The sequence below is a fragment of the Alligator mississippiensis genome, chromosome 12, assembly GCF_030867095.1.
Source record: "Alligator mississippiensis isolate rAllMis1 chromosome 12, rAllMis1, whole genome shotgun sequence".
Taxonomy (NCBI): Eukaryota; Metazoa; Chordata; order Crocodylia; family Alligatoridae; genus Alligator; species Alligator mississippiensis.
The window spans coordinates 42,522,255-42,547,065 of NC_081835.1; the positions used below are offsets into that span (position 1 = coordinate 42,522,255).

Sequence of the window (24,811 nt, forward strand, 5' to 3'; positions counted from 1 at the left end):
CTTGATAGGCACAGACCAGCTCAGCAGTGCTCTCAGCTCCTGTCTGCCCACTGCCCATGTTGCCTGAGCCCTCAGACTCAGTCCCACTCTTGGCTGTTCCATGTGGTAGTGTTATGCTATCAACCAGACCAGCCATGCCCATGCGCTTGGACACTTCCTTCAAGAAAAGATAAGGCCTGAGGAAGGATGCAGAGGAAAAACAGGTACCTGGCTCCTCTTGACTTTGTGATGTTTTTTCCTTTGTTCTTGCTTTAATATCTGCACCAGCAAGGTTTCCACTCCTGAAGCCCATCTGGCAGATGTGGAGGATGGCTGGAATGGGCAGCTTGGCCCACTCTCCTTTTCCCAACTTTTTAAAGAGAGTCCTATATAGTTTTATCTTAGTAATACATACCAGGCTATTTTGTCTCTTCTGCTCCAGAAGAGACAGAATCTTTCCCGCCCAGCTCAGCTGGGGCTAGCCATGCACAGTTAGGTAGCCCATGTGGCAAGGTCATTGCCTGTTTCCCTTTAATTTCTCTGGCAAAGCTCCAGCTGAATGGCTGACCCAGGTAACCTGTTTTTACTATTTTTTCTTTCCTATTGTGCTTCCGAAACCTGTTGGTTAAGAATCTTAGAGGCTTCCCGACCTGTGTGTCTTCTAGTGTGTTTTGTCATGTCTCAACAGGGAACCCTTGTGATTGGTGGCAAAGAAGTGACTCTTGAGTACACCCCATGCCCAGAATTTTGGCGCTGTAAACATGTAAGTACATGGCAACTGATGACTCCTGCACTAAATTTTCCACCATACTTCTTTCCAAGGAGCAGTAGGCAGGAGAATTAGTTGCTTAGTGGGTGAAGATTTCCATGAGAGTGCTTGATGAATCCTGAATGTCTTGATTTTCCTAAATTTCAAGAAAATTTTGTTCTTTCTACATATTTTTGCCAATGCAGGAAATAATGTTTCTACAACTCAGTGTGAGTTAATGTGCCCTTACTATAAATAGCAAATGGCAGCAGACACCGTCTCCCACATCTGGTTTTCTGGTTGCTCATGTTCCTCCCTAGAGCATGGTTTCACTCTGAGAGGGGGCACTGAAACAATACCATCTTCCCACTCTATGGATTATCTCACCTCAGTGGCCCAAATAAAGTAGTGCTTCTGCTGAAGCAGAGTGGTACTAGCTCAATACAGTGGAGCAAGCTAAATTTTGTTCTGAGTCGTGCATCATCAGTGATCATATCTCCAGTGCACAGTTAACCAAGGCACTCTCACTCCAGGTTTAGCCCAAACCTGCAGATCTCACAACCAGTCACAGTTTTGAACCCCTGATCTGGATTTTGTGGTTTATGAAACACAGACTAGCAAGGTACTCAGACCAGTGCCAGTCACCTGGGTTTAACTATACATTGAAGACAGCCTCAGGTTGCAAAAAAATTCTGTCTTTAGAGAATAACTCTACCATTATTCATACTTAAAACATTTTGATGATCACAGTGGGACACACAATTGTCATAGGATAGGATAGCAAAAGTAGAATTATTCAGTTGTCAGTTCAAGTAGAATTTTTTTCTGCACAAACTTTATTTCTAAAGTTTATGGACAAGCCTGAAAGAGCCTGGCTTAACTCCCAGATCCCAGGAGGAGTTGGTAGGGCTAGTAGGAAAAGGGAAAAATGTTTACAAATTAATGTTGTTTGAGCTGAAATTTAGGATGCTATAGATACAGGACTTCCCAATGCTACATTGAAATAGACTGTTAGTGTAGAGGGTTCTTGACCTTTTCTATACCAAGAGCCAGGCCTACACAGCTGAAACTCCTCCCATTTATCAGTCTGGTAAGGTTAGTGTGACGCCTGTTTATTGCCCACCTCCAAGATGCAAGTGCTCAACTTGAAAGTGAAATGACACATTAAATTAAGTTTCTTCCCCTGCCTTAGAGATCACAGTAGGAGAAGGCATTATGCAGTAGCAGGGGACTGGACCTGATGACCCAGGAGGTTCCTTCTGGTCCTTTGGCAGTATAAGTCAGATTTCTGGTCTCCCAGTGTCTCTCTACTATGCATACTGAACCATTTGATCCTTGAGTTACTGTTTTTTTAGGTTCTTTGACAACAGGGTCCAATCTTAGAAAAGCTGCCCCTAAGTGTACATACAGCTGTACCGACTAGTACAACCCTCCCATATGGCAAATTGATAACAATGGGATTTATACTCCAAAATCTCACAAAAATGTTGTCTGTGTAGGACCATGTAGGACTTCCCCAATACTTCCCCAAATTCTACCCTTCCAGCCTTCTGTGTTCTGCATGCCTAAAATCATCCATTTTGCTTTTATACCCTTTCCTATATCTAACCTGGATACATTCTTGAAGTATTGCAGCATCTGTACTGTTTGGAATAGGCTGACTTTTGCAAGAACCTTATAAATGTCATCTCCTCATGTGGTCCCTCTTTCATTTCAGTGTAAAGTGAGCACTGTAGGGTACAGATCTTCCTGCTCTTTTTGCAAGCTCCCAAGAGATGGTGAGTATGTTTTATCATGATTTTAAGTTGCATTTTATCAGTTAAAAGCCTTTTCCCCCCCTTATGAGTGAAGATCTCTGTTTCTGAGTTTTGGTGTGTATCCATTACTATCCTGTCATACACCTAGACCACTGGAGGCCACAACCTTGAAGCAGACACTTAATTAGGTGGGTGCCAATGGATGAGACAGACCATGGAACTCATGAGTTCCCTCCCATCTATTTGTTTTGCTTAGGAGATGGGTTATAATTTTTGGCTGCCACTGGACTTTCATTTAGCCCCAACTCATTGTAACTGTTGGCAGCCTATGGCCTGGGACCTGGATCCAGCCTGCAAAGACAGTGCATTTGGCCTGCAAAGGTCCAACCTCACCTAGTTGGCATAGGTGACTGGGCAGAATGAAGCTGCATTGAGTTGCATTTATCTTCATCTCAGAGGGACTGGGTCACAAGCCCCAGCCCACAGCAGCACAAGGTTGCCAGCCTCTGACCTAGCCTATGATGATGATATTTTGGTGTTCTAGCTAACCAAAGTGGCTTTCAGCCACTATTGCTTGGGCATCTAGGAATAACGATAAATCTGATCAGATTTGAAACTGCTGTCTCTGTGACTAGACAGCAAATCGCAACAACATTTGGTCACAGACTCTGACCATTCTTTAAAGTTCCTCCCTCGCTCTTTACCAGTGTTATCTGGGGGATGAACTTGACAGCTGACAGCTGTCCATCCAGGATTGCATTTGTTGGACATTGTCCCCTCAAAATTATTCCTGTTATTCACGGTGGAAGGTTTTGCTTTGCTGCTGTTCTTGGAAATTTAGAATGGTCTCTATGTAGCAAGTCCTTGTCATGGATGGATATTATACGTTAGAAAGTTTTGCTTCAAAGAACAAAATGACTGACATTACCATTTTAGCTCCTAAACTTTCTGCTCTTTTCAGAACTTTTTATTCACTGCAGCCCTATCCTTGCAGAGTTCAGCTTCCCTACAACTGGCTCTGTAATGTGATGGCTCCCCTGTTAGTCAGGAGAAGCAGAGCCTGGCTGACCTTTTATCTCCATCTATTTAGCTTGTGTAACAATTGAATGGTAGTGCAAACAACTGAATAGTTATTTAAACATTTGCAGTTCTCTCAGTGGTGTGAATGTCTCATCTTATCAATTGATGGTAAGGAAAATGTATGTATTTTAAGGGCAGGCAAGGTTCTTTGGTAGATGTAATATTTTGTATTAGTCCAATTAAGGGTGAACTCTGCATGACTGTTCTTTAATGGAAGAGTGACATGAAAGTGCAGATGAGACGACCTTGAGGTATATGATTATCCCTTTGTATAAGGAGCTGTTGGAGGAACTCCTGTGCACATTATTAGATGGTAGTTTTGAAACACAGTTTTTGTCATGCCTTTTTCTTGCAGGAAGGAAACCAGGGACAGAGCCCAAAGCTGGTTCTGAGGAGGAGGACATGCAGGCTGAATTAGACTTCAGTAAGAGAATTGTTGTCACAAAATATGGGATTGTGGTTCTTTAATTGTGGAAGAAATGCTTATAGGCCAGATTTTTTTTTAAATGTATGTGAAAATGTTCATGTATAATTTTATATAAACAGTACCACAGTTGCATGTGCAGTGTCTACAGTTTCATGTGCAATTTTGCACAAAGATTTTTAGGCAACTTTGGGATGTAGTCAGGATCCTGTATACTGCAGATTTGAAGTGAATTATTAACTGTTCTCTTGTACTGTATGTGTTTGTTATCACAAAGCATTAATTTAGATTACAACAAATCCAGTATGTAGTCTCTCAATATTTGTACAGTGTATGATCATATTACTGCTCCCTGGGTCCCACATGGGGTGGCATTAAGATATTTTCACTTGTTGGGTTTGTCTTAGTGTGCAGATTTGGGAGCATTTTAGTATTCAGGGCCTGTCAGATGTCACATAGTACCTCTTGGTACCGAAATGATAGCATCAGTTCCTGTCTTTCATGGCCAACCTCAAGTCCAAGAATTTTCACAGAATATTATATTTCCAAAATCAAAGACAACCCAGAATTTAAGACAATCCTCCTAATAATTATGATTCTGTATATGGAAAAATTATAAATTTGTTATAATTTTCCATGTACCGATTCTAATTATTGGGAGGGGAGGTCACCTTAAATTCATCCCCCTACCACTGCAGTGGGAAAAGTAATGGCAGAGGGACAGGCAGTGGAGGGGGGGAGGGTCAAGCAGCTTGTCCTTTCCACTGCCTCCTCCCCAACAGCCTCTACCCCCTCTGCCTGCCCCTCCTCGCAACCTTGGGCCCTCTGCTACCCTTTCCTCCATCCCCCACCCCTGCACCACCTCCACTAACCATGTTAAATGGGGGGAAAAGCCCTCATCTTGGATTTGAATAAATATGGTATTCACCATAAATATGGTTGTTCCCCCTGCCTATGAGTGGCTTGTGGGTTATATCTACCCAGGCATGTTTCATATTCCCAAGACGTACCCTTTCTTATTTAAAGAAACTCTTCTGCTTATTTTACTGTTCCCCGTAAGTGAGAATTTGCAGTCTGTCTTGACATAGGAGATTACTTGCCATGAAAACAGTGTTGTCTCTGCATAGTCAAACATCCTGTTGGAATTTTATCCCCAGAGGATTCTGGGACTTGGTAGAAGGGGACCCCTTAAAAGGGGTCCAACAGTTTTTCTCCTCTTCTTGGAAGTTCTAGGGTGGCAGTGGGGCAGGGGAGGTGAGGATAACAGCAAGATGTGACCTGATCCAGTCTAGAGGAGAAAATGAAAATGTGAAGTTAATTTATAAACAAACTTTCTTCCTTTAAGACTGGTAGGTGCATTGGTGTTGATGCCTTGCCTCCACAGGCCCACATCTGTGGAACACTCTCTATCAGCTTTAGAAGGATCAGAGCTAGATCCTTTTTAAAGTAGGGCTGAATATCTCTATCACAGAGGTCTTTCAGCACAGCACAGTGAGGCTTTGATCAACGTATTATGATTTTATTTAAAAGGTGCCTGTATTATCTATGATGAATAGGCATCTAATATGAATGATCTCATTATATTGCATGTCAGTGCTATAGTTACACATATCTACACAAGGTCTTTCTCCAACAGATAGGGAAGACAGATACCACGTGCCAATATGCATAGCTACAGTGGTCTACAAATAGATTAGATAAAAGACTGAGATAAATGTAAGGCAGGGTTGATCCTGTACTGGACCAGGAGGTAGTCGGCAAACCCATCTGGGGTTCTTACTCAGGTAACAATTAAGCCTAAAAGTCAAGAACTTTTCTTTCTGCAGTTAAAAAAAAAAAAAAAAGTCAAAATAAGAATTTCTTAGTAGGAACAGAGTTGTGGTGAGATGACATAAAAAGTGTTGCTTCTCTAAATCACAGAAATATTTGTGCTTCTCACTTCCAAGACTGTTAAAATATATGAACACTTAAAGGTCAGAAAAAGTTGTGCAGTTTCCTTTACAGCCAGCTGCTACAGGTGACAGAAACAATAAAGATAAAATCCATCTACTTGTCTTCTCTAGTAACAGAAGCACCACTTGAAAAACCTGAGCAAGAGTTACCAGGGCAGCCTAAGCCTGAGAAACTAAGTGCTGTGGAGGCAATTTCTCCACAGCAGTGCCAGCCTCAGGAATCTGAGCCTAGGAAGAGAGAAGAAAGCAAGGAACGGCCACCTTCACAAGAGAAGAAGAGGGATGTGGACAGGCACTTTCCTCGGAAAGAAGGCCAGGAGCCTGTTTCAAGGAGAGAAGCTGAGGAAACTACACAACAGGAGGGTGGTGGGAGCAAAAGTAAGTTGAGCCATAGATATTCAGACAATGGGAAAACAGTGAGACTCCCCTCCCTCCCCCACAGTTGGTTGTGTGTTGTGCCATTAAGAGATGGACTGTGATTGCTTTCCAATAGAAGGCCTCTTTAAAGAATGTTTTTTTACAATGTATAACAAAGTACAAAATTTATTGAATACAAGCAAAGTAAACTGGGAGTGAGGTCTCTGTCCAGCTTGTACAGGTGCTGGAGAATTTGGGGAGGACACCCCAAAGTGAGAGGGGTTGGTGCCTGCCTAGGCTACCCTCTATAAAAATTAATTCAGGGCAAGCTGTTACCATCCTTTCCAATTAGTATCTCAGTCACTGGGCTTGCCTTTCTGTATGGCTGCCTCTTGAGGGAGGTCCTTAATGTGGAGGCAGCTATGAGACCCTGATCTGAGGGCAGGAAAATGCCCAGCTACTCAGGATTCCCCTGTCTGTTGGATGCAGGGTGAGTGGTTGCCAAGGAATAAGTGTTGAAAGTTCTTCATTTCTTTCCTGGCAAGGGGAGGAAGGTGTTACCTCCCAGTCTGTGAAGATGGTTACACTAGCTATCTGACCTCACTCTCCATTCCCTTCTCCCCAGTGCAGAACGAATGTTGAGCCTATCACTCTCTCCTTACCCCATCCACACAATCCAGCTACTGCTGCTCCTTGCTCTTGTGGGAGCACCACCTGATGATGCAGGACTGCCACAGAAGCAGTGCAGGCCATACTGCACCACACTATGCAGCTGAGGACTTCATGAAGCTGCATCTGTCTCAGTGGTGCAACATGTCTGTGCTTATACAGTGGCACTTCCCACATTGGCCTGATTAATGTTTCAGTAAATTCTAACCAACCCTTTGGACCACCTTGCATGGCTGTTTCGTATCTGCCTTGTACCAGAGAATCCCCTGAAAAAGTACAGCATTGATCATACTTATGCATAGCGCCAAAATTGAGAGATTAACAAGCACACAGGAGGGCAGGGCCAAGTTACTAAGGGACTTGGAAATAACAGGGGGGATGACAACTGGGACAGATTAGGTCTTCATTGATTTAAATCTAGACCAAGAGGAGGAAAAAGGCAGCATACCTTCTTAACTACCCCCATTGCATTCAGACAAATTGATTTTCACTTTGCCTCTGCCATAGTAATGAGAGTTTGGCTTCATAAGACAATCTTTCTGTCTTCCTCACCTTCATCAGCAATTATGCTAAAGCGTATCCCTCGTTTCACCCCACCTGAAGTGATTGTGGGGCTTCTGGCACCATATGTTCGACTCTCCATCTCTAGCGTGCGCATCATGAAGAACAAGGCTGGCCGAATGGGGCACACTTATGGCTTCATTGAACTGGACTCACATGCTGTAAGTGGCAGTATTTATGCACTCTCTGCTTTGGCCTCTATAATAGGTAGAAACAAGCTTGACAATATTTAGAGCAAACAAAAATGCAGTAAACTTCTATGTTCATGTCAGAGTAACTTTTGGAAAGTTTTATTTGGCTGGCAGCAGTCATTTTAGACCACCTTAGTATCACCTGCTGAAGCTCAGGGAGACTGGACCTGATGATTTTGTTAGATCCCTTACAGCCCCTAACATCTGTGAACCTCAGTTTATCCAGATGAGCTCTTAGATATAGGAAGTGGCTGAGTGCTCTTCGCCTATCCTTTCCCTCTCCCATATAAGCAATTCAATATTTACTGTGTCATAGCTGCCATTAAGCCAAATGAATTGCTTGCACAAGTAGTGCATAAAAGATGCAAATGTTGAGAGAGCAATGTATATTCTCCCTGGAGGAGTACGTCTTGTCTTTGGACAGGTCTGCTTCCAATATTATACCTTCCCTCTACTTTGGTACAGTGTCACCAAAATTATTAGAGGCAACTCTGAAGACACAAGATTCAGGTGTCATGCCGGTTAGCTTGAAGGGGCCAGAGAATGGACAAAGATCCTAAATGTGTATTTTCTTTTTCTCATATCCCACGGGTCTTTCAAAAACATGTAAAACTAATGGGGTACTCATTGGCCTAGGATGTCCTCTACTCTCTGGCTTCTAGCAGTAAGTCTTCTTTTGGATCTCCTGCTTTGGGGTCCGGGTAATTTGGCCCAGAATTTGGCCCAGAAAAGCTCTCTCTACTAGTAGTCTGGGTACCCTAACTGATATGTATTTGCTGATTGCCATAATTGGAGCAATGGATATTGACCAGATCTTAGTTAAACCTACAAATCCTAGACCAGGATGTTTACAGGAGGAGAGTATGTTTTCCCTCCACTGTGCAGGATTCAACTCCCTTGACAAACACTGCACTAGTCACCTCTGTCTTTGAGTTCCTTCGTCAGGATTGGTTTTTGGAAATGTCTCCTTCTGTCCACAGGAGGCCCTACGACTGGTGAGGATTCTGCAGAACCTGGATCCCCCAATCTGCATAGATGGGCGCACTGTGGATGTCAACTTAGCCACAGGGAAGAGAAGGTATGAAAAAGAGACATCACAATCTGATATGCAATCTGCTGTCATATTGTGGTCTGTCCTGTTAGGTCGCTGTTATCAAACTTGGATACATAGTTATGCATGCATATCAGCCTGTAAGTGCTGGATTTGGGTAATATAGGTACCTAAATTTCAGGGGTGAAATTTAGGCACCAAGGTATGAGAAAGTAGAGAAAACTTGAGTAGCAGGAAAAACAAATGTAAGAGTAGTTTGGCTGTTATGGGATTAACCCTCTGGTAAAAATACACCCCAGAGAACTATGCAATTATGTGCCTGCACAGCTTTGCGTATAAAAGGTACTGTCACACATAATTGCATAATTTTGCATAATTTAACCCAGCAGGCTCTGTGCCTCCACCTCCATTGGGCTCCTGGCACTCCAGCTGGGAGCCCCATGTGGAGGCACTGAGGGCAGTGGCATGTGACTAGACAGCTGGTAAGTGGGGAGAGGAGTTTCTGCCTGCAGGAGGCAGGGGTGGGCTGGGCATGGGGTTTGTGAGTGGGTGTGAGGGTGTGTGCGGAAGGTGTGAGCCGCACACCATCAGGTCATGCCAGCTGGCTCCATACCTCCATGTGGGGCTTCCAGCGCTCCAGCAAGAAGCCCCATGTGGAGGCACAGAAATGTGTGCCCAGCCCGATGATACGTGATTCCATGCCCTGGAGTGCTGAAAGCCCCACATGGAGGCATGGAGCTGGCGCGGCCCAGCCTGGCCCAATGGTGTACAGCCCCTGCCTGCAGTGCTGCAAACCTCACATGCTGGCATAGTCAGCCCGGTCTGGTTTGAAGGTGCATGCCAGCTGGCTGGCTCTGTGCCACCACATACAGCCCCTGGGACTCGGCCAGAGTTGTGTGCTGTGTGCAGCCACAGGCTCTGCCTGCTGCAGCCATGAGTGCCCCAAGAGCCCAGCGCCTGCTGCTGCTGAGCCACAGGTGGTGGGGGCTGTGTACCGTGGTGGGAGTACGTGTAACAGGAGGGGGACCCACACCCATCCACGCACCCCCCACAAATTCCATACACTCCAGTATCCACACCGCTCCACACCTCTCCCACAAATTCAAACCCCACACCCACCCCCCAACCATACAAAGTATTTCTAAAGAAAGGTCAAATAGTGTTGTATTTCTAAATAAGGGTCAAATAGTGTTGTATTTAATTTGTAAAAAAATAAAAGTAATTTTGCATAATTTTGAATTTTTCTATGCATAATTCCCTGGGGTGTATAAAGAACCCTTTATTGCTGATGTCCAGCCATCAGCTCTTATTGGAAGAGGCTAATAAATATGGCTTTGTCCTTTTCATAGAGCCTGGGAAGGTGAGTACCAAACCCAATACATTTTTTTTTGATTCAGCAAAGAGGTTAGGCAGAACTCCTTTGGAAATGGCCTGACCTCCAGGCCCTCTGGAGGGGTACAGCTCTGCAGAGCCTTGCTTGGATTCTTACAAGACAGTTACTACAGGAATAGTTGGCCCAGGGGTAAAGAAGACTCTCTTCTCATCTTTGTAGCCCAGCTGGTCATGTTGAAGATGCTGAGATTAAAGTGAAGCTAAACTGACATTAATGTGAACATGTTTTTTTCCTTAACAGGAATGACTATGGGGAACACCCTGACCATCCCTACTATGGCCCGGTAGGTCTGTGAGAATGACTCCCCTGTATGTTAACAGAAGCTAGTTCTGTTGTGACAGCACAAATGTCGATGGGTTAAGGTGGTTGGTACTGAGCAGAGCGAGTGGACTTTTCTTAGACTCCTATTTTGAACAGCCAAACAACTGTGTGTGTTTAAGGCAGAACATTCAGCCAAGGGCAGAACTTGCAATTGACTACAGTTCTGCCCATTACATCTTGGCCCCTGATGGATGTTAATGAAAGGCGTGACGGGATTTGGCGTGGGATCCCAACAGTTGGATGTCCTGCCATGCCACACTCCCATTGCACCATATTGCTGGTTGACGGAGAGCCCAATCCTGGGCTCCCCCTGCACCGACAAGCAGTAAGCCATGCTTTCCTGCAGCTAGGAGCTCCAGTCAGCTGATTGGAACTCTGTGGGAGCTCATGGAGCACTCCCAGCTTTTGGAGCTGACGGGAGTCTTGAAAGGCTCTGTTGTGCTCCAGAGACTGAAAGGACCGGCCACATGTTTAATTAAAGGCATGATAGGGACTAGCTACAAAGTTATTACACATTTTGTGTAATAACTTTGTAGCTTATTGCTCATTTAACCACACTATTACTTGATTGAACCATTGGCCAGGTAATATGTCAGGGGCCTTAGACAATGTGACATGTTATACGAACTATAACATGCTATTCTGAACTACCATAACTGGGCACAACTGAACATTATAATCAGAATATTTTAATACTGTGAATTCCTATTTGAAATCTCTGGGTTTATCTTATGAAGCATATTTTTGCTCCCAACGGTGCTAATGTTGTGTGGTACCCCATGGCACCCTTGAAAGCATCTCAAGGTACCCCAGGGTGCCATGCCAGGCAGCCTAGTTTGAGAATCATTGTCTTAGGAAAATATAATTGTCCTTTTATTAGAGGAAAAGCTATTCTTGCTCGTGTTCCATTTTAAAGTGGCCGAATGAGTCTTACCCTTTGAGTGTACAGAGAGAGAGAGGAAGAACCCTGTGATGTGTCAGATTTGTCTCCTTTCTTGATCTGTCTTTAAATAGCTCTCTTATTCTAGGGTAAAAGAGGTATGAGGGACAGAAGGGGCGCCGACTCGCAGAGACGCAGCAGAGCACAGTGTAAGCCTAAGCTCCACCTTTCTTTTACAGAGTTCTCTTGTTTTTCACAGGCACTTAAGAGCCCCATCCACATAAAAACACTCAACTTACAAATGTTTAAAAAAACTATAGGTATAAGTGCTGCATTCACTCCTGATTTCTTTGCCAGTATAATTGCATTACAGTCACATTTTCCTATTTTGTTGTGTTTTTTCTCTCTCCTGTTGTTGTGTAAATAACCTGGATATCAAGAGAAGCTCACTGTAACATGGAAAGTAGCAAAACTAAGTAGCATAATGTCCATCATAGTGGAGGGTTTTTTTCTTTAAATTTTTTCAGTTACAAAAATCATACTTGGTATGCCCAATGGTATGTAAAAATTGCACTTCTGTTTGACATTGTTTCACTGACTTCTTTCAAGTAGATTTCAGTTCACACATACAGTGACTAGAGACAAATATCCTATACCATACGCTTGATTGGTTGTCTTTATGGTCTGAATGGCCCTGTGGGCTTAGTCAGTTTTATGATGGCCCCTGCAAAGTCTCTTGCCTTTCCCTGTTGTTTATCAGGGCCTTCGCATAACCACATGGCACAGAAACACATTTGAAAAAGGGAAGCTTTAATGTAAAAGCAAAAAAATCCTGTCAAAGATATGTAGGGTCAGACCTGAAAGCTACTCTTATTTCTTCAATGAAAAAATATTAGATTTCAAGTTGGCTTAGTTAATTTCAATGTAATAAGTTGGTTACCTCAGTCCACTTGCTAGTGAGGGCATGTGCCCACATCACGTAAACTATCACTTAGAGGTATCAGATGGTTTCCAGAAGGAGAGTCTCACTGTAGTCCTGCAGCTGGATGCATTGTGAAAACTTGTCTATTTTCTTCATCTGTAGAGGAATTAAAGTTATTTGCAAAACATCATGGTGAAATACAATGTCACTGCCCAGGCTCAACCTGCTTTCATCTCCCATTTCTCAAACCTCCCATCAGAACAATATTTGCTCACACCACTGTTTTTTCAGAAGTGTTCTTTGCATTCCCTTTTGGAGAATCTGATTTTGGCTCTTCTCTCCATTTAGCTCCATCAGATATGTCCACTTTTATTTATGATCCTGAAACTGGGAACTACTATGACCCAATAGCTGGATTATATTATGATCCCAAGACTCAGGTGAGTATGAGAGATGACGGGGGAAATTTACACCTTCCTGGTTCTAGAGCAGGACTTGTGAATATGCCCCCCCCCCGGAGATTTTTTTTTCACATTTGGGTGTCATCATAATACAGTGTGAAGAGGAGTTGGGGAACGATACCTATTTCTAGGTCTCATCCTCTTCATATTAAACAATTCTAACTTCCTAGGAGAGTTCAAAACGACTGACTTAGTGGGAGGAGAGATTTGAAACTAGCTGGTTGCATTCTCTTCTTCCTGAAGTACCACCTTAGAGAATTGGCTCTCTTTTGTTTACTGGCGTATCCTTTCTGGGAGGTACTAGAGACCAGGAACATAAAAGTGCCAATGCAGCATGCTGAACAATGAAAGTAAAGCTTTACATGGTTTCTTGGCTTATTGCACCTTATGACAGTAGATGGAAAGTTACTGTAAAAAGGGGGAATATATAATATTAGCTACAACTCTGCTGGAAAAGGGCTGCCCAGAGCACTTCTACAGCACTGTGGTCACACCCCCTTCAAGTCAAGAGTTATCTATTTGTGTCCAATGGGTTTCTTAGCTCTGCTGTGTTTGCCCATTCAAGTCTATAGTATCACTCCCACTACTCATCCTTGTGCTTTCTGCCACAATGTCATTTGCTCTTGCAGTCTTTCTCTTTCATCTGATTATCCTAGTAGTTGAATGCTGTCACTTGACTGCATTGGCTAGCAGGTTCTTCACTAGCTTTGTTTCAAATTCTCCTTTCAGAAACAAGTCATAGTGAACCGAGAAGAGCCCACATCACCTCCAAACAGCAGGGGAAGGCGGCATGGAAGCCAAGAAAGGACAACTGAAAGGAAAGAGCCATCCAGTCGGGATAGCAGGGACAGAAAGGAGAAAGGAAAAAGTACTTCAGTTAAGGTAAATCTTTCTCTCTCAATGGGGAGAGTAGCTTTAGAACATATAGAAAAGGACAGGAGGGACATCATGAGAGCAAAAGAGTCATAGAGTGAAGCTCAACCTGGCTAAACCTAACTCATCCTGGGAGCCACAATTAGGTTTCAAGTGTTATCCTTTTTATGGCTAAGAGGCAGAGAAGGAAGATGTTGAGATTCTACCCTGTTGTAATAAGAGTGTTTGTTCACACCTGCCAGCTGCAGGATTGTAGCAGAAGTCTTATTGTGCATAGCAGGGTAGGTTGACTGCTGACAAGGAGGGTTTTGCTACTGCAAAGGAGTGCACTTTGACTTTCTGCCAGCAAAACTTTGCAGTATAGACTAGGCCTGAGGTAGCAACTGTGATCCACTTCATATGAGCAGATTTGGGCAGGATAATGTTTTTTACAGTACTTTGCACAACAAGTTTTGAACCTCTATGACTTAGCTAAAAAAATGCTAACAGTGGGTCATAGGATGGAATGGAAATGTTTTGATGCAAGTATTACCAGAAACTGCTGTTGTCCTTTCTCATTTTTCATAGTACATCCTGTAAAAGGAAGCTGAGACCTGGTAGAGGTAACTGTTCTTGAAAGCAGGTTCCTTAGCTCTGTCACTGATTAGCATAGTAGATTACTAAGAAATCTTAACTTGCTCAGTTTTGGCATGGGAGGTCATACAATCTTCTGTGGGACCAGAGGTGCCTGGATTCTAACCTTCCTATTGTTTTGCCTCCTATTCTCAGCCTGCCTTGTAGCACTGTTGGAACATGCAGCCTCCTGAGAGGTCACTGCAAAGGAAATATCCAGCAGAAGCAGCTCAACAAACTGTGTTATACAGGTTTTGTGGGGAACTGTTACTGCTGCCACCACCACAGACCATGCTGTTTCTCTTCTGGCTCCTTAGTTTTGCTTGATTGTCTAATTTTGTTTCAGTGCATTCTGAGCCACTCTGTGGAGACAGCTTTTGATTCCCATATTGCTGTAGGTTTAACTCCCCATCTTGGATGTTTCAGAATGAGTCTGGAGATGAGAAGTTCCCTGCAGAAGATGTCTTTAAAAAACCATTACCACCCATGGTGAAAAAGGAAGAGAGTTCAACTCCGGTAAGACATTAGACTTTGTAAGGAGCAAAGGGCCTTCACGTTATCACTGGATAAGTAATGGAGAAGTGTTCAGCTAGATTCTCTTCCTAGAATCCTGAACTTAATCTGATGTGGAGCTTTGCTGAGACAAGCCTTGCTGCAGTGGGCAAGAGCTGACTTAGTCGCTAGAGAGACGAGTGCAGTTAGGGATTCCTCTGTTCGCATACCTGAACCCTTTGGCTTCATATAGATTTGCAAGTGAAAGGCATTGGATGATCCTGTCTCAGCACTTCCTTAACTTGACACAGATTTGTACCTTAGCTCTGTGATAACTCCACCCTCAAATATTCACTAGCCTTGAGAGACTGTAAAAGTGGTCTGTTCAGGGATTTTTATTCCAAACTTGTTTAAAAGATTCTAGAATAGTAGAATTCTTCAGTGAATATCTAAGAATAAAATCCTCATTTGAGTAAGCCTCATGCTAAAAATTTAACCCAGCCTTCCCCATCTTTAAGGTCTAGATTTCTTGTCACTCTATATACCAAAGAGCATGACACTGCTGCTGCTGTAAACAGAGTCCAAAAGAGCCTTCTCATCACACTGCAGTGAAAACCACACACTTTTGTACCTGTCTCTTTTCTTAAGGGCTGTTTGCAAACGACTAGCTTGACTGCCATCCCCTTTTCCTATAGTTCCTATGCTGCTAAAATGTCACCTGCTAGCTTTCCTGTCAGACTTAAACAGTGAGAATGTGGGGTGGGGGAGAAATCCCATATGGCACCTACTCCCACATGGTGAAGTCAGCTTTGATATTGCCAACTGGCAACCTTTTCTTCTGTTCTCTCTGTAGCCCAAGGTGGTGAACCCTCTGATAGGCCTTCTAGGAGAGTATGGAGGAGACAGTGACAATGAGGAGGAGGAAGAAGAGGAGCAGCCACAGGTGCAGCAACCACAGCCTCACCATCCTCCAGTGCCACGGGAAGAGCATCCCCGGAAGGCTGAGGGCAATGAGGAGAAGCTGACTGACTGGAATAAGTTGGCTTGTTTGCTGTGCAGGAGGCAGTTCCCTAATAAAGAAGTGCTGATCAAGCATCAGCAACTCTCTAACCTGCACAAGGTACAGGGGGACTGCATGGCTGGGGGCTGCTCATGCAGTCAACAGCCTTGTGATTATTGGGGAAGAGAAAAAAATTGGATGGGAAGAGTGGATTTGATGCTGGTTCAGTTTTAGAAGAGGTGTCTTGCAAAGCTTTCTGTTTAAAGTTGTCTACTGCAGGGCATGTATTGCAGCTTTTTAACTTAGCTGAGTTGTGCCCAGCAGGCATGCATAACTTCTTATAAGGGACCATATGGGGACTAAAATCTGACAGTATTCCAGCCATGGGTTTCTGTGTAGTGCAAAACAGAGCACTGGAACAGAGCAGTGCTGAGCAAATGTGTTGGAACATAGCATGCAGGTGAACTGAAGTCATCTGTACTCTGCCTGTGCTGGTTCAGTTTTGGCACTTGGTATTTGTAGGGTAGCAACAGAAAGCTAGGGCTAAGCAGCAATAATTGTATCCATCTGGATCTGTGCTCCCAGCTGGTTCTCTGATGCTGTGGATTAAGAGATGTTGGCTGATGTGCATTCCTGGTGTTACAATACTGAGATTACTATGTACAAAGCAACACTAACCACCCAAACCTTACAGGTGCTGTTCTGTGAAATGTAGCAATAGTTCTAAGCTAGGAGGACCCCATACAGGAACAGTGGTTGGAGGGGGAGGCAGACAGGTTTGGGCTGCAGAGCTATATGGAGGGACAAGTATGCACAGCAAGCGTCTCATTCTAGGTAGTATCAGACAGCTCACTTCCAAAAAGCACCTGATTCTAATGCTGTTGAAAACAGGAAAGAATAAAAAGAAGTCCTAAAATGTGTGGGAAGAGAGAGCAGAAATTTCTTACTAATTGGAGGCCAGTGTCAATCTAGGAATGTTCAAATAGGTGTAAAAGCAGAATCTTGGACAGCTTGGTGGATTGTGACATCTAACACAAGCAGATAGGACAAGAAGCCAAGGGTCAAGTTCTTTAGTTCATCCAGTCAATAGTCAGATCCATCCAGACTGAAAGAACAATGGCTTTTTGCCACCTTCTCTCTTGGTGACTTCTGCTTTTCTTCTTCCAGCAAAATCTGGAGATCCACATGAAGATCAAAAGATCTGAGCAGGAGTTGGCATATTTGGAGAAGAGAGAGCGAGAGGTAGGACTTTTATATAAGAGAGGGCATGCTTTGACTTGGTACTGTCCACCTGTGTTCCTATAGAACAGGGGTGGGCAATTATTTGGGCTGGAGGGTCACTTAGGGAGTTTTAGTGAGCTGTTGCGGGTTAAGTCAGCACCTCCCCCTCACCCCCCAGCCTGCCAATCTTACCAAAACTCCCTAAGTGGTAGATTACTTACCTGCTCCAGATCAATCTAGTAAGGTCTCCATGGAGACTGGATTGGGACCCCTGCTGGCAGAGCATGCTCAGCAGAGCTTATGGGATGGGGCTGCAGGCAGACGGGAAGCAGCGTCCAGGAACAGGATGGGTGGACAGGGACAGGATCACAGGACAGTGACAGTATGGGCCAGGGCCCGGGCCAGGGCCCAGACCAGAGCCATGATCCACTCCTAGCCCAGCCCTGCACTGTCACTGTCCTGTGATCCTGGCCCCAGCCACCTGTCCCACTCCCAGCCACCACTCCCCACCTGCCCACAGCCCCATCCCATCCCAGGCCACTTTCCTTAAAGACCAGAGCTGCCTGCTCTGTCTGGTGCCCCGGTGGTGGGTGCAGGGTGGACAGTCCAGGGTGTCTGGGCAGCAGAGTCAGGTACAGTGGTGGCAGCAACTTTGGCAGTGGCCACTGGGAAGTGGAGTCCAGCCACTGCACCACCCCAGCCCTGCTGCACGCCCAGGGACAGTGGGACTGGCCATATGCACCATGGCTTGGGCTGCCCCATACCTGGGTTAGGTGGAGCTGAAGGACCTGCTGCAGACCAGATCTTACCCACCCCTGCTGTAGAATCAAGAGTGAAGCCTACTGTGTAAATGAACCACTAACCCAAAGCTAGGCCCTATCACATGTATTTATATGTTGAATGTAGCTTGTGAATCAAATGTAACCCATGGAGTTTTAAACTGTGGTGTTTGGTTCAGTCAGAAGTAAACAACAACAACAACAAACAAAAAAACCTTGGGGGAACTTGGGGGAAGGTAATTTTGACAAGTCAAATTTGTCTGCTCTTTCCCTTGAACAGCTCTGGACATGGCCCTGGTATTTACTGTCCTTGCCCAACAAAGCTTCCAATGTGTGAGTCAAGGTTGTGGCTGTATTAAAAAGGACATGTAAAATTGGTGTAGCTCCTAAGTAGCTAGCCAGCTGCCATCATGCCCCACCGTGTTGAGTTAGATCTCCCTGCCAGAAGGTACTGCAGTATTTCAGGGTTCTGGAGCCAGCAGAGTTGGTATTCACTGGAGAAGCCTGAAAATCTGGCTGCAGTTCTTCATGCCAGCTGAAAAGAATATGATTTATGGGAACTTCCTGGCTTTTCAGTTTCTGAAGCATGGTATTTTTCATTATGAGTAGAAAATGGCCATCAGCAGATACCAAGATCTCAGCTGGTGGGTGAGCATCTCTGCTGCCAGCTGTAATTGCCATGCATGAGTTAGTGTGAGAGGCCTGAGGCAACAGGAGCTAAGGCTGGGCTTTGACCCTGGAGAAGGGCTAATGAGGGGCCTGATTGTTGTACCATATTTGTTTTTATATCAGATGCACCTTCCCCCAAAAATTAGCCATCCAAAATTGGTTGGTATTAGTATGGGTGTGTTTGTGTGTTAAGTGTTGAAGCTGATTTCACTGTCCACATGGAGATGCTGTAATGGCTGCCAGAGGCTGTGTTACCTTCCCCATCAAGCAGGAGGGGTAGTATCTGCTACTCAGCTAAGAGCTACAGGTTTAACCCTCTCACAGCTGCTGCCAATTTAAATTGGCATTCAGCCATGGTGAGCCTGTGCTATGGTGAGCATTCAGCCGTGGTGAACCTAGGCTGTGGTATGGAAGACCGGACAAGTCCTTTTCTTCATTCTGCTTTCCCAAAAGAAGATGCATGTCCTATTTTGTGGGATGTGGTATGTGAGGAAAATACAGCCCTTTGTCTTTCTGTGCATGGGATGCTGGTGGTTTCCCTCTGCACTGAGGGACAGCTCCATCTGCTCCCTGAAAAATCCCAGGAAGTTGGTTCAATCTTGGGCTGCTTTTGTTAGACACATACAGTGCCCTGAGCGGTGAAATTAGGCTGTGAGCTGCTGTTGCCCAGTGGGTGTGTTCTAGCTTCCCCTTTTAACCAGCTCAATCAAGGTTTCTTCAAAATCTTCCCTAGGACTGGCCCTAACTACCTGGGGCATCTGTCTTCCTTCTGTGGTGGGGGAGATGGGTGTGTATGTGAGAGCATTCCCACAGCACTAGACTTTTGTGGAAATCACTGCCACTAAAGAGGCCTGCAGATACTTTCAACACTCCTAGGTGGTGGTTTTGAAGTGCTGTTCAACCTTTCTCTGCTAGCCCTGCCTGCATCCCAGCTATTGGGATTTCTAACCAGTCAGTGGAGTTCAAGGCAAGGTGACTTAGTTTCCTTTCTGGAGTGACCTAGATGGCCACATGGTTGTACTTTGAGTAATTTACCAAAGTCCTGTGTGCAGCCATGGCCCGTAACTGAACCTGTTTTGGCCAAGTCTTCTCATCCCAACTCTCTATGTAGGAGAACATCCCAGAAAGCATTGAAATCCTCAGAATGAAATGAAATTGAGATACTTTCAACTTACTGAGAAAGAAATAAGTCCTTCAGACCTCTGACTTGTACCAACATAAAGCCCTTACTCATTAATCAATCTGAGAAGGGAAGATGCAGCGGAGCTTTACTAGCATTTTATAACTGTTGGAGATAGTGAGGTATTACAGTAATGGGGAAGGGGCATGTAATTCTTTTCAGTGGTAGATCTCCAGCAATGCTGAATCTGTGAATGTTGATAAAATGCTCTAAGAACCTCCAGGGTCCTGCAGAATTGTGGAGTGTTGTGACAGGGGTGTAGGTTGTAGCCATGTTGGTCTTTTGAGTGAATCTGATATCTTTTATTAGACCAACTTAAGTTATCAGTGTTACAACAGACTGATTGGATAGAGGGATTTCCAAATAGACCTGCTTAGGTGGAATTGGGTGGTTTGAGCAGCAGGGGGGTGGGCCTCTCATGCAGGATGATGACTCATTTGTAGTTTCTTTGCTAATTGTCTTCTTTCCAACATTAAGGGGAAATGTAAGGAAAAGGGAAATGATCGAAGAGAGAGATTCCAGCGGCTAGACTCTCCTGAGAGAAAAAGACCGAAATATGATCAGAATTCTGAGAGGTAAGAAATGTGTTTCCCCCTCTCAAGTCGTTTTGGACTCCTCAAAGCTGCTGTTGTGCGTAACATATTGCATTAACTGAAGGAAAATGAGGCCAGCCAATGGCCAGCTAGGAGGAACCATGAAGTTAAGGGTCTCACAGCCTTAATGTGTACAGCACCGTGGAATCCTAGTGGCTTGTTAACTCTCTCATCACCTTTCAACTGTTCTCTTCATGCCTCAACTCCAGATGTGTAACAGGTCCCAGAAGGGCCCTTTAGTGATTTTTCCAAAGTACTGTGTAGGGTTGGGGTTAGGGATTTGGAATTAGAAGCAGATAATTTAAAGAGAAAGGAGGAGCCCAGCTATAAATTAATGTCTACAGTAGTGAGAGCCAGATACCTTAAGTATGTGAGGATTCTTGCGGGGCACTCCATCTCTGTTTTCCAGCTAGCTCTCTCCTGTGGCACACCCATCCCTTCTCTGTGGTATGGAACCACAGGAAATGAGAAGAGATTGTATATCTCTGTTCTGCTGCTCCATTGAGTCACACGCTCAAGTGCTCTGCAGATTACTTGACTGTGCTGGGAGAGGCCCTGTGGTACTCAGGGTCAGTAGGCATGAAATGTGCAGGCTCAGTTAAAAGTGACCTGTAAAGGGCAATGCCACATGTTTGTTTTTGATATATGAAACCTGGGAAGGAGATGTTATCACAGCTGGGTTTTCTTTGGATTAGAAATTCAAGTACCTCTGTGTTTTTTCTGGAAAATACTGGGGATGATTTCAGAATTTGGTATGTATATGGCACTCAGACATAGCCATGAGGTAAAACCTGATTGAGAGGATAGAAGCGATTTTTTTTCAGAGTTTGAAATTTTGTTTTTGCTAACAAGCAACTTAAACACCTAATGAACCTTGGGAAGAAAAGTTCTGCTAAAGATTGGACACCTTTATCTCTTCAAAATAAATTCTGAAATCAGAAGTAAAGATCTTGCAAAATGGGAAGGGCCAAATTCCTGGTATTTCTAAAGTTTATTTTTTAAAGCCTTTGTAATGCCTTTCAGGGATTCTTTATGTATCATAAAGAAGAGAGGAGGCACATATCCATTTTTCCCTTCACCTCTCTGTACATCCAGGAGCTAGGTTTGGAAAGATGTGCCTTAATCATGCATGCAAAATGTACTATAGTAAGTCTAGCTCAGGCCTCAAACTTCATGTTTGTTGCATGCAAGATGTGCTTTTCTGAGCCCTTAGATTTGCTTGCAGTGCAGCCAACTTATCTTAAAAATACCTGCTATGTTTTCAAAACAAAACAAAGCTGTTTGTTTGGTTATTTATAGTTGTTTCTTTTGCAGTGACTATAACCCTATGAATAAAACAAGAATTGAGAATAACAACCAAGGAGGGCGTATGTTGCAACCTCTGGGTTGGAAAGAAGGGTCAGGCTTGGGACATAACCAGCAGGGCATGATGTCGCCACTAGAGGTGAAGCATCTTTCTTTCCCTTCAAAAACAAATTACTACAATCTTTTATTTGGTGGCAGTTCCCATGCCAGTCTGAGTGGACTATGGTATGCCCTCCTCCATCTGCAGGGAAAGATTAAATCAGGTTAAAGCAGAATCTGACAAACTTCTGGTGGAGGGAAACAGCCATTAGTACAAGTGTCTGTACTTCTTGACAAGATGTTTTAAGTTCAGAAGATTACATCATAAGGAACAACTAATTTGTTGCATTTTACCCTAGGTTTTCGAGTAGTCTCAGATTATCTGTGTTTTGAAGTAACTTGGAGATTTTGTTGAATGTTTCCTCTCAAGAGAATAGTGTATGGCTTGAATAGCATATGACTGGATACTTGCAAACATCTGAAATATGCACTGTATTGTTTAGTGACACCAGTTGTATGTAATTGTTTCTGAGTCCTGATTGAAGGACACGCACAACTCAGACACAGCTCAGATTGCAAATTTTGAATGTTGCAGTCAAATGTCTAATTAAAGGCAAATATTTGAGTTCGTAACATTAGTGTTTCATAAGCAGGTAAGCTTCAACAGTAAGTTTTTACAGGTAGCAAACGCACAATTCCCATTCCAGTTCAAATATTGTCAGGAAATGTCCCCAGGTGCTCACTTGGTTGTTGCTGCGAGGTGCCTGCAGTTCAGGATGGAGTTTTGGAAAAAAGCCAGCTCAGATTAGCACTGGGAGGGCTGCTCTGCAGCCAACATCTCTGTTGGACAGGGGAGCTGGCCATGTTGAAAGCAGACTCTCATAATATTCCTGCAGAGACCTTATAATGAAGCCCATCAAAGTAGCAAGTGCTTTACCCCCACTTTCTGTTAGTACCAGGAGAATATTGTGCTTAATGCAGCCTCTGGAGACCTTCAGCTTAATTGATCAAAATTTTAATATCCTTTACTTTGATCTCTGTTACTGTTTTGCCAAAAACAAGTTGTTTCTGTTGTTTTCAGGCAGAAAATTGGAAGAAGGGAACTGGTTTAGGAACCCAAGGAAAACCCAGCAAGAGGCAGTCCAATGAAACTTATCGGGATGCTGTCCGGAGAGTCATGTTTGCCCGCTATAAGGAACTTGAGTGAATCCATGGAATTCATTTCTCTCTCTCTCTCTCTCTCTTTGTCACGTTGTCTCTCTTGAGGGTTTTGTTTTTGGGTTTTTTTTGTTTTTGTTTTTTTAATTGTTAAAGGTTTTGCTGCTAGAATTTTTTTTAATAAAACTGAAAATTTGTCAGTGGTTATTTCCATATTCCTTCTCCAAAATTCCATGCATCGCAAACAGATTTCAATTTGGAACTTTTATGAAACTTTTCTATCCAAAAGCATTACTGTCTCAAGGATTGGTACAGCCTTTTGGTTGAATGGGACAGGATTGCAGAGGCAGAGTCTGGTTTCTTTATTCCTAGTGATGCTTTTATATTGTTGTACAAAAAACTTTTTACCAGCTGTGCAGGTGAAGAATCACTGCCCTGAAGTTGAATACCTTTCCACATTAGAAATGGAGGACTTGCCAGGATAGATGGGAAGTGAGATCCATCTAGTCGATTGTCCTTTCCATGACATTAGCCAACATCGGGTGCTGCAGAGGAAGATAACCCCACAGTTGACCAAGTTAATCCCAAGGGAATCTCATCCTGACCCCCAAGAGGGATTTGCTCAAGCTCTGAAGCATGAGGTTCCTTTTCTGAAAGGACTTGGTTCAAATAGTTAATGTTCCCTGAGTCCTCCATGTAGCCATATAAACACCTGACACATCCAAGAAGATTGCTGTTCCTGCACCATAATTTTACCTCTTCCAATTTCACACCCAGTGTTTGTGACCCCCACAACAGAAATTGAGAGTTCCAGTCAGCTACTTCCTCAGGTGTGGCCAGGTCCAACTTTTTATTTTGTGTTAGAAAATGGAAGGCTTATTGTTTTGGGGAGTACTTCACACAGTTTAATAGATTATTTTTTTTAACTGCTGATTGCCAGTGGTTATGAACATAGCTAAGTTGTGCTGGGAGGCACTAGGTTTGGGATTTCCACCTTCAGTAGTGGTGATGGGATTTGAGAGGGGATAGTAAGAAACTTAACTTTCCCAAAGATCTTTTTCTGTCTTAGTGGAAATGGTAATATGCAAGAGCAAAAGGCAACAAAATAAAAACTACAGTATAAAACTGCTGGAGGGGTGAACTCAGCAAGGGCTAACTATCAGCAAAGGAGTCAGCAAATAGAGCTTTGGAGTTAAAAGATTTGCAATTCAGAAGGTTTTTGAGAGATCTGACACCTGTCTAATTACAATAAGAGAGGCAAAAGATATCACAAATGTGAAAGAAAATGCCCAGTCAAAGCTTTACATGCCTCTAGTGAAGAGGCATGTGATGCCAGGTCATCTTGTTCATGGGTAAGGAGGTGGCATTGAAAAGGAAACTGGCTCAGTAATATTGGAGCATGCATTGCCCAAATTCTCTTGGTGTGAACTGGGATTTCGCTAAGGAGGAAAGAAGTGGCTACAGCCCCAGTTGAGCTAGCAATGGGATTCTAGTGATTATTAGCCCTCAATAATAGACTCAGAATACAGTAAGGGTATGGAGACCCCTTTCCCCCATGGGCAGATCATTTAGTTGCATACAAATACTTATAAGAATAAAGGCCCCAGGAGCAGGTGTTAAGATTTATGGCCACGATAATATGCTTTTGGACTGTGGCTGGTGGCTATTTCCTTATTGGTAACTGGTAACTATTCTGGTATTCTGCTGGTTGTCTTGATTCTTGTATTGTCCCAGACATGGAAGGGAGCTGTTAGTGCACAAAGGGGCTCTGATGCAACAAAACATTTATCAGGTGCCACAGTTGCGTTACGTATTTCCAGCCCTGGTAGAGGGATTTCATTCTACTTGTAGGACTGGAAGGGACTTCATGAGGTCACCTCATCCAACTTCCTGTACAAGGCAGGATCACCACCGAGTAAAACCACTGCAGTTGAGTATTAGTCTAACCTGTTCTTAGAAGTCCCAAAGATGGATATTCCACAGTCTCATCTGTTCCAATGCTTAATCATCCTCATAGCTGGAAAGGTTTTTCTAATAAGAGCTAGAACTAGTGCTTATAAATATTGGATCATCCAAGTGATGACCCAAGTAATGGAACTTGTGTTCCACTGAACAGGTTCCAAAGTCAATTTAGGCTGTCATCT

At 43.8% G+C, this 24,811-nt stretch overlaps 1 protein-coding gene across 2 annotated transcripts in view; it reads left to right on the plus strand.

The window, feature by feature from the left end:
* The window catches only part of RBM6 (RNA binding motif protein 6), a 104,807-nt gene extending 81,937 nt beyond the window's left edge, over positions 1-22,870 (plus strand). The window contains exons 7-22 of one of the 2 annotated variants that reach the window (XM_006265535.4): positions 668-742; positions 2,445-2,505; positions 3,920-3,988; positions 6,052-6,318; positions 7,528-7,688; positions 8,699-8,796; positions 10,403-10,445; positions 11,512-11,572; positions 12,634-12,725; positions 13,476-13,628; positions 14,658-14,747; positions 15,577-15,843; positions 16,891-16,965; positions 20,050-20,147; positions 21,480-21,609; positions 22,591-22,870. In XM_006265535.4, the coding sequence (XP_006265597.1) occupies positions 668-742; positions 2,445-2,505; positions 3,920-3,988; positions 6,052-6,318; positions 7,528-7,688; positions 8,699-8,796; positions 10,403-10,445; positions 11,512-11,572; positions 12,634-12,725; positions 13,476-13,628; positions 14,658-14,747; positions 15,577-15,843; positions 16,891-16,965; positions 20,050-20,147; positions 21,480-21,609; positions 22,591-22,716 (1,866 nt within the window). In that variant the 3' untranslated portion in view covers positions 22,717-22,870. The remainder of the gene's footprint in view (positions 1-667; positions 743-2,444; positions 2,506-3,919; positions 3,989-6,051; positions 6,319-7,527; positions 7,689-8,698; positions 8,797-10,402; positions 10,446-11,511; positions 11,573-12,633; positions 12,726-13,475; positions 13,629-14,657; positions 14,748-15,576; positions 15,844-16,890; positions 16,966-20,049; positions 20,148-21,479; positions 21,610-22,590) is intronic. The other variant, XM_059716152.1, reaches the window with a different exon arrangement.
* The last annotated feature ends 1,941 nt before the right edge of the window (positions 22,871-24,811 follow it).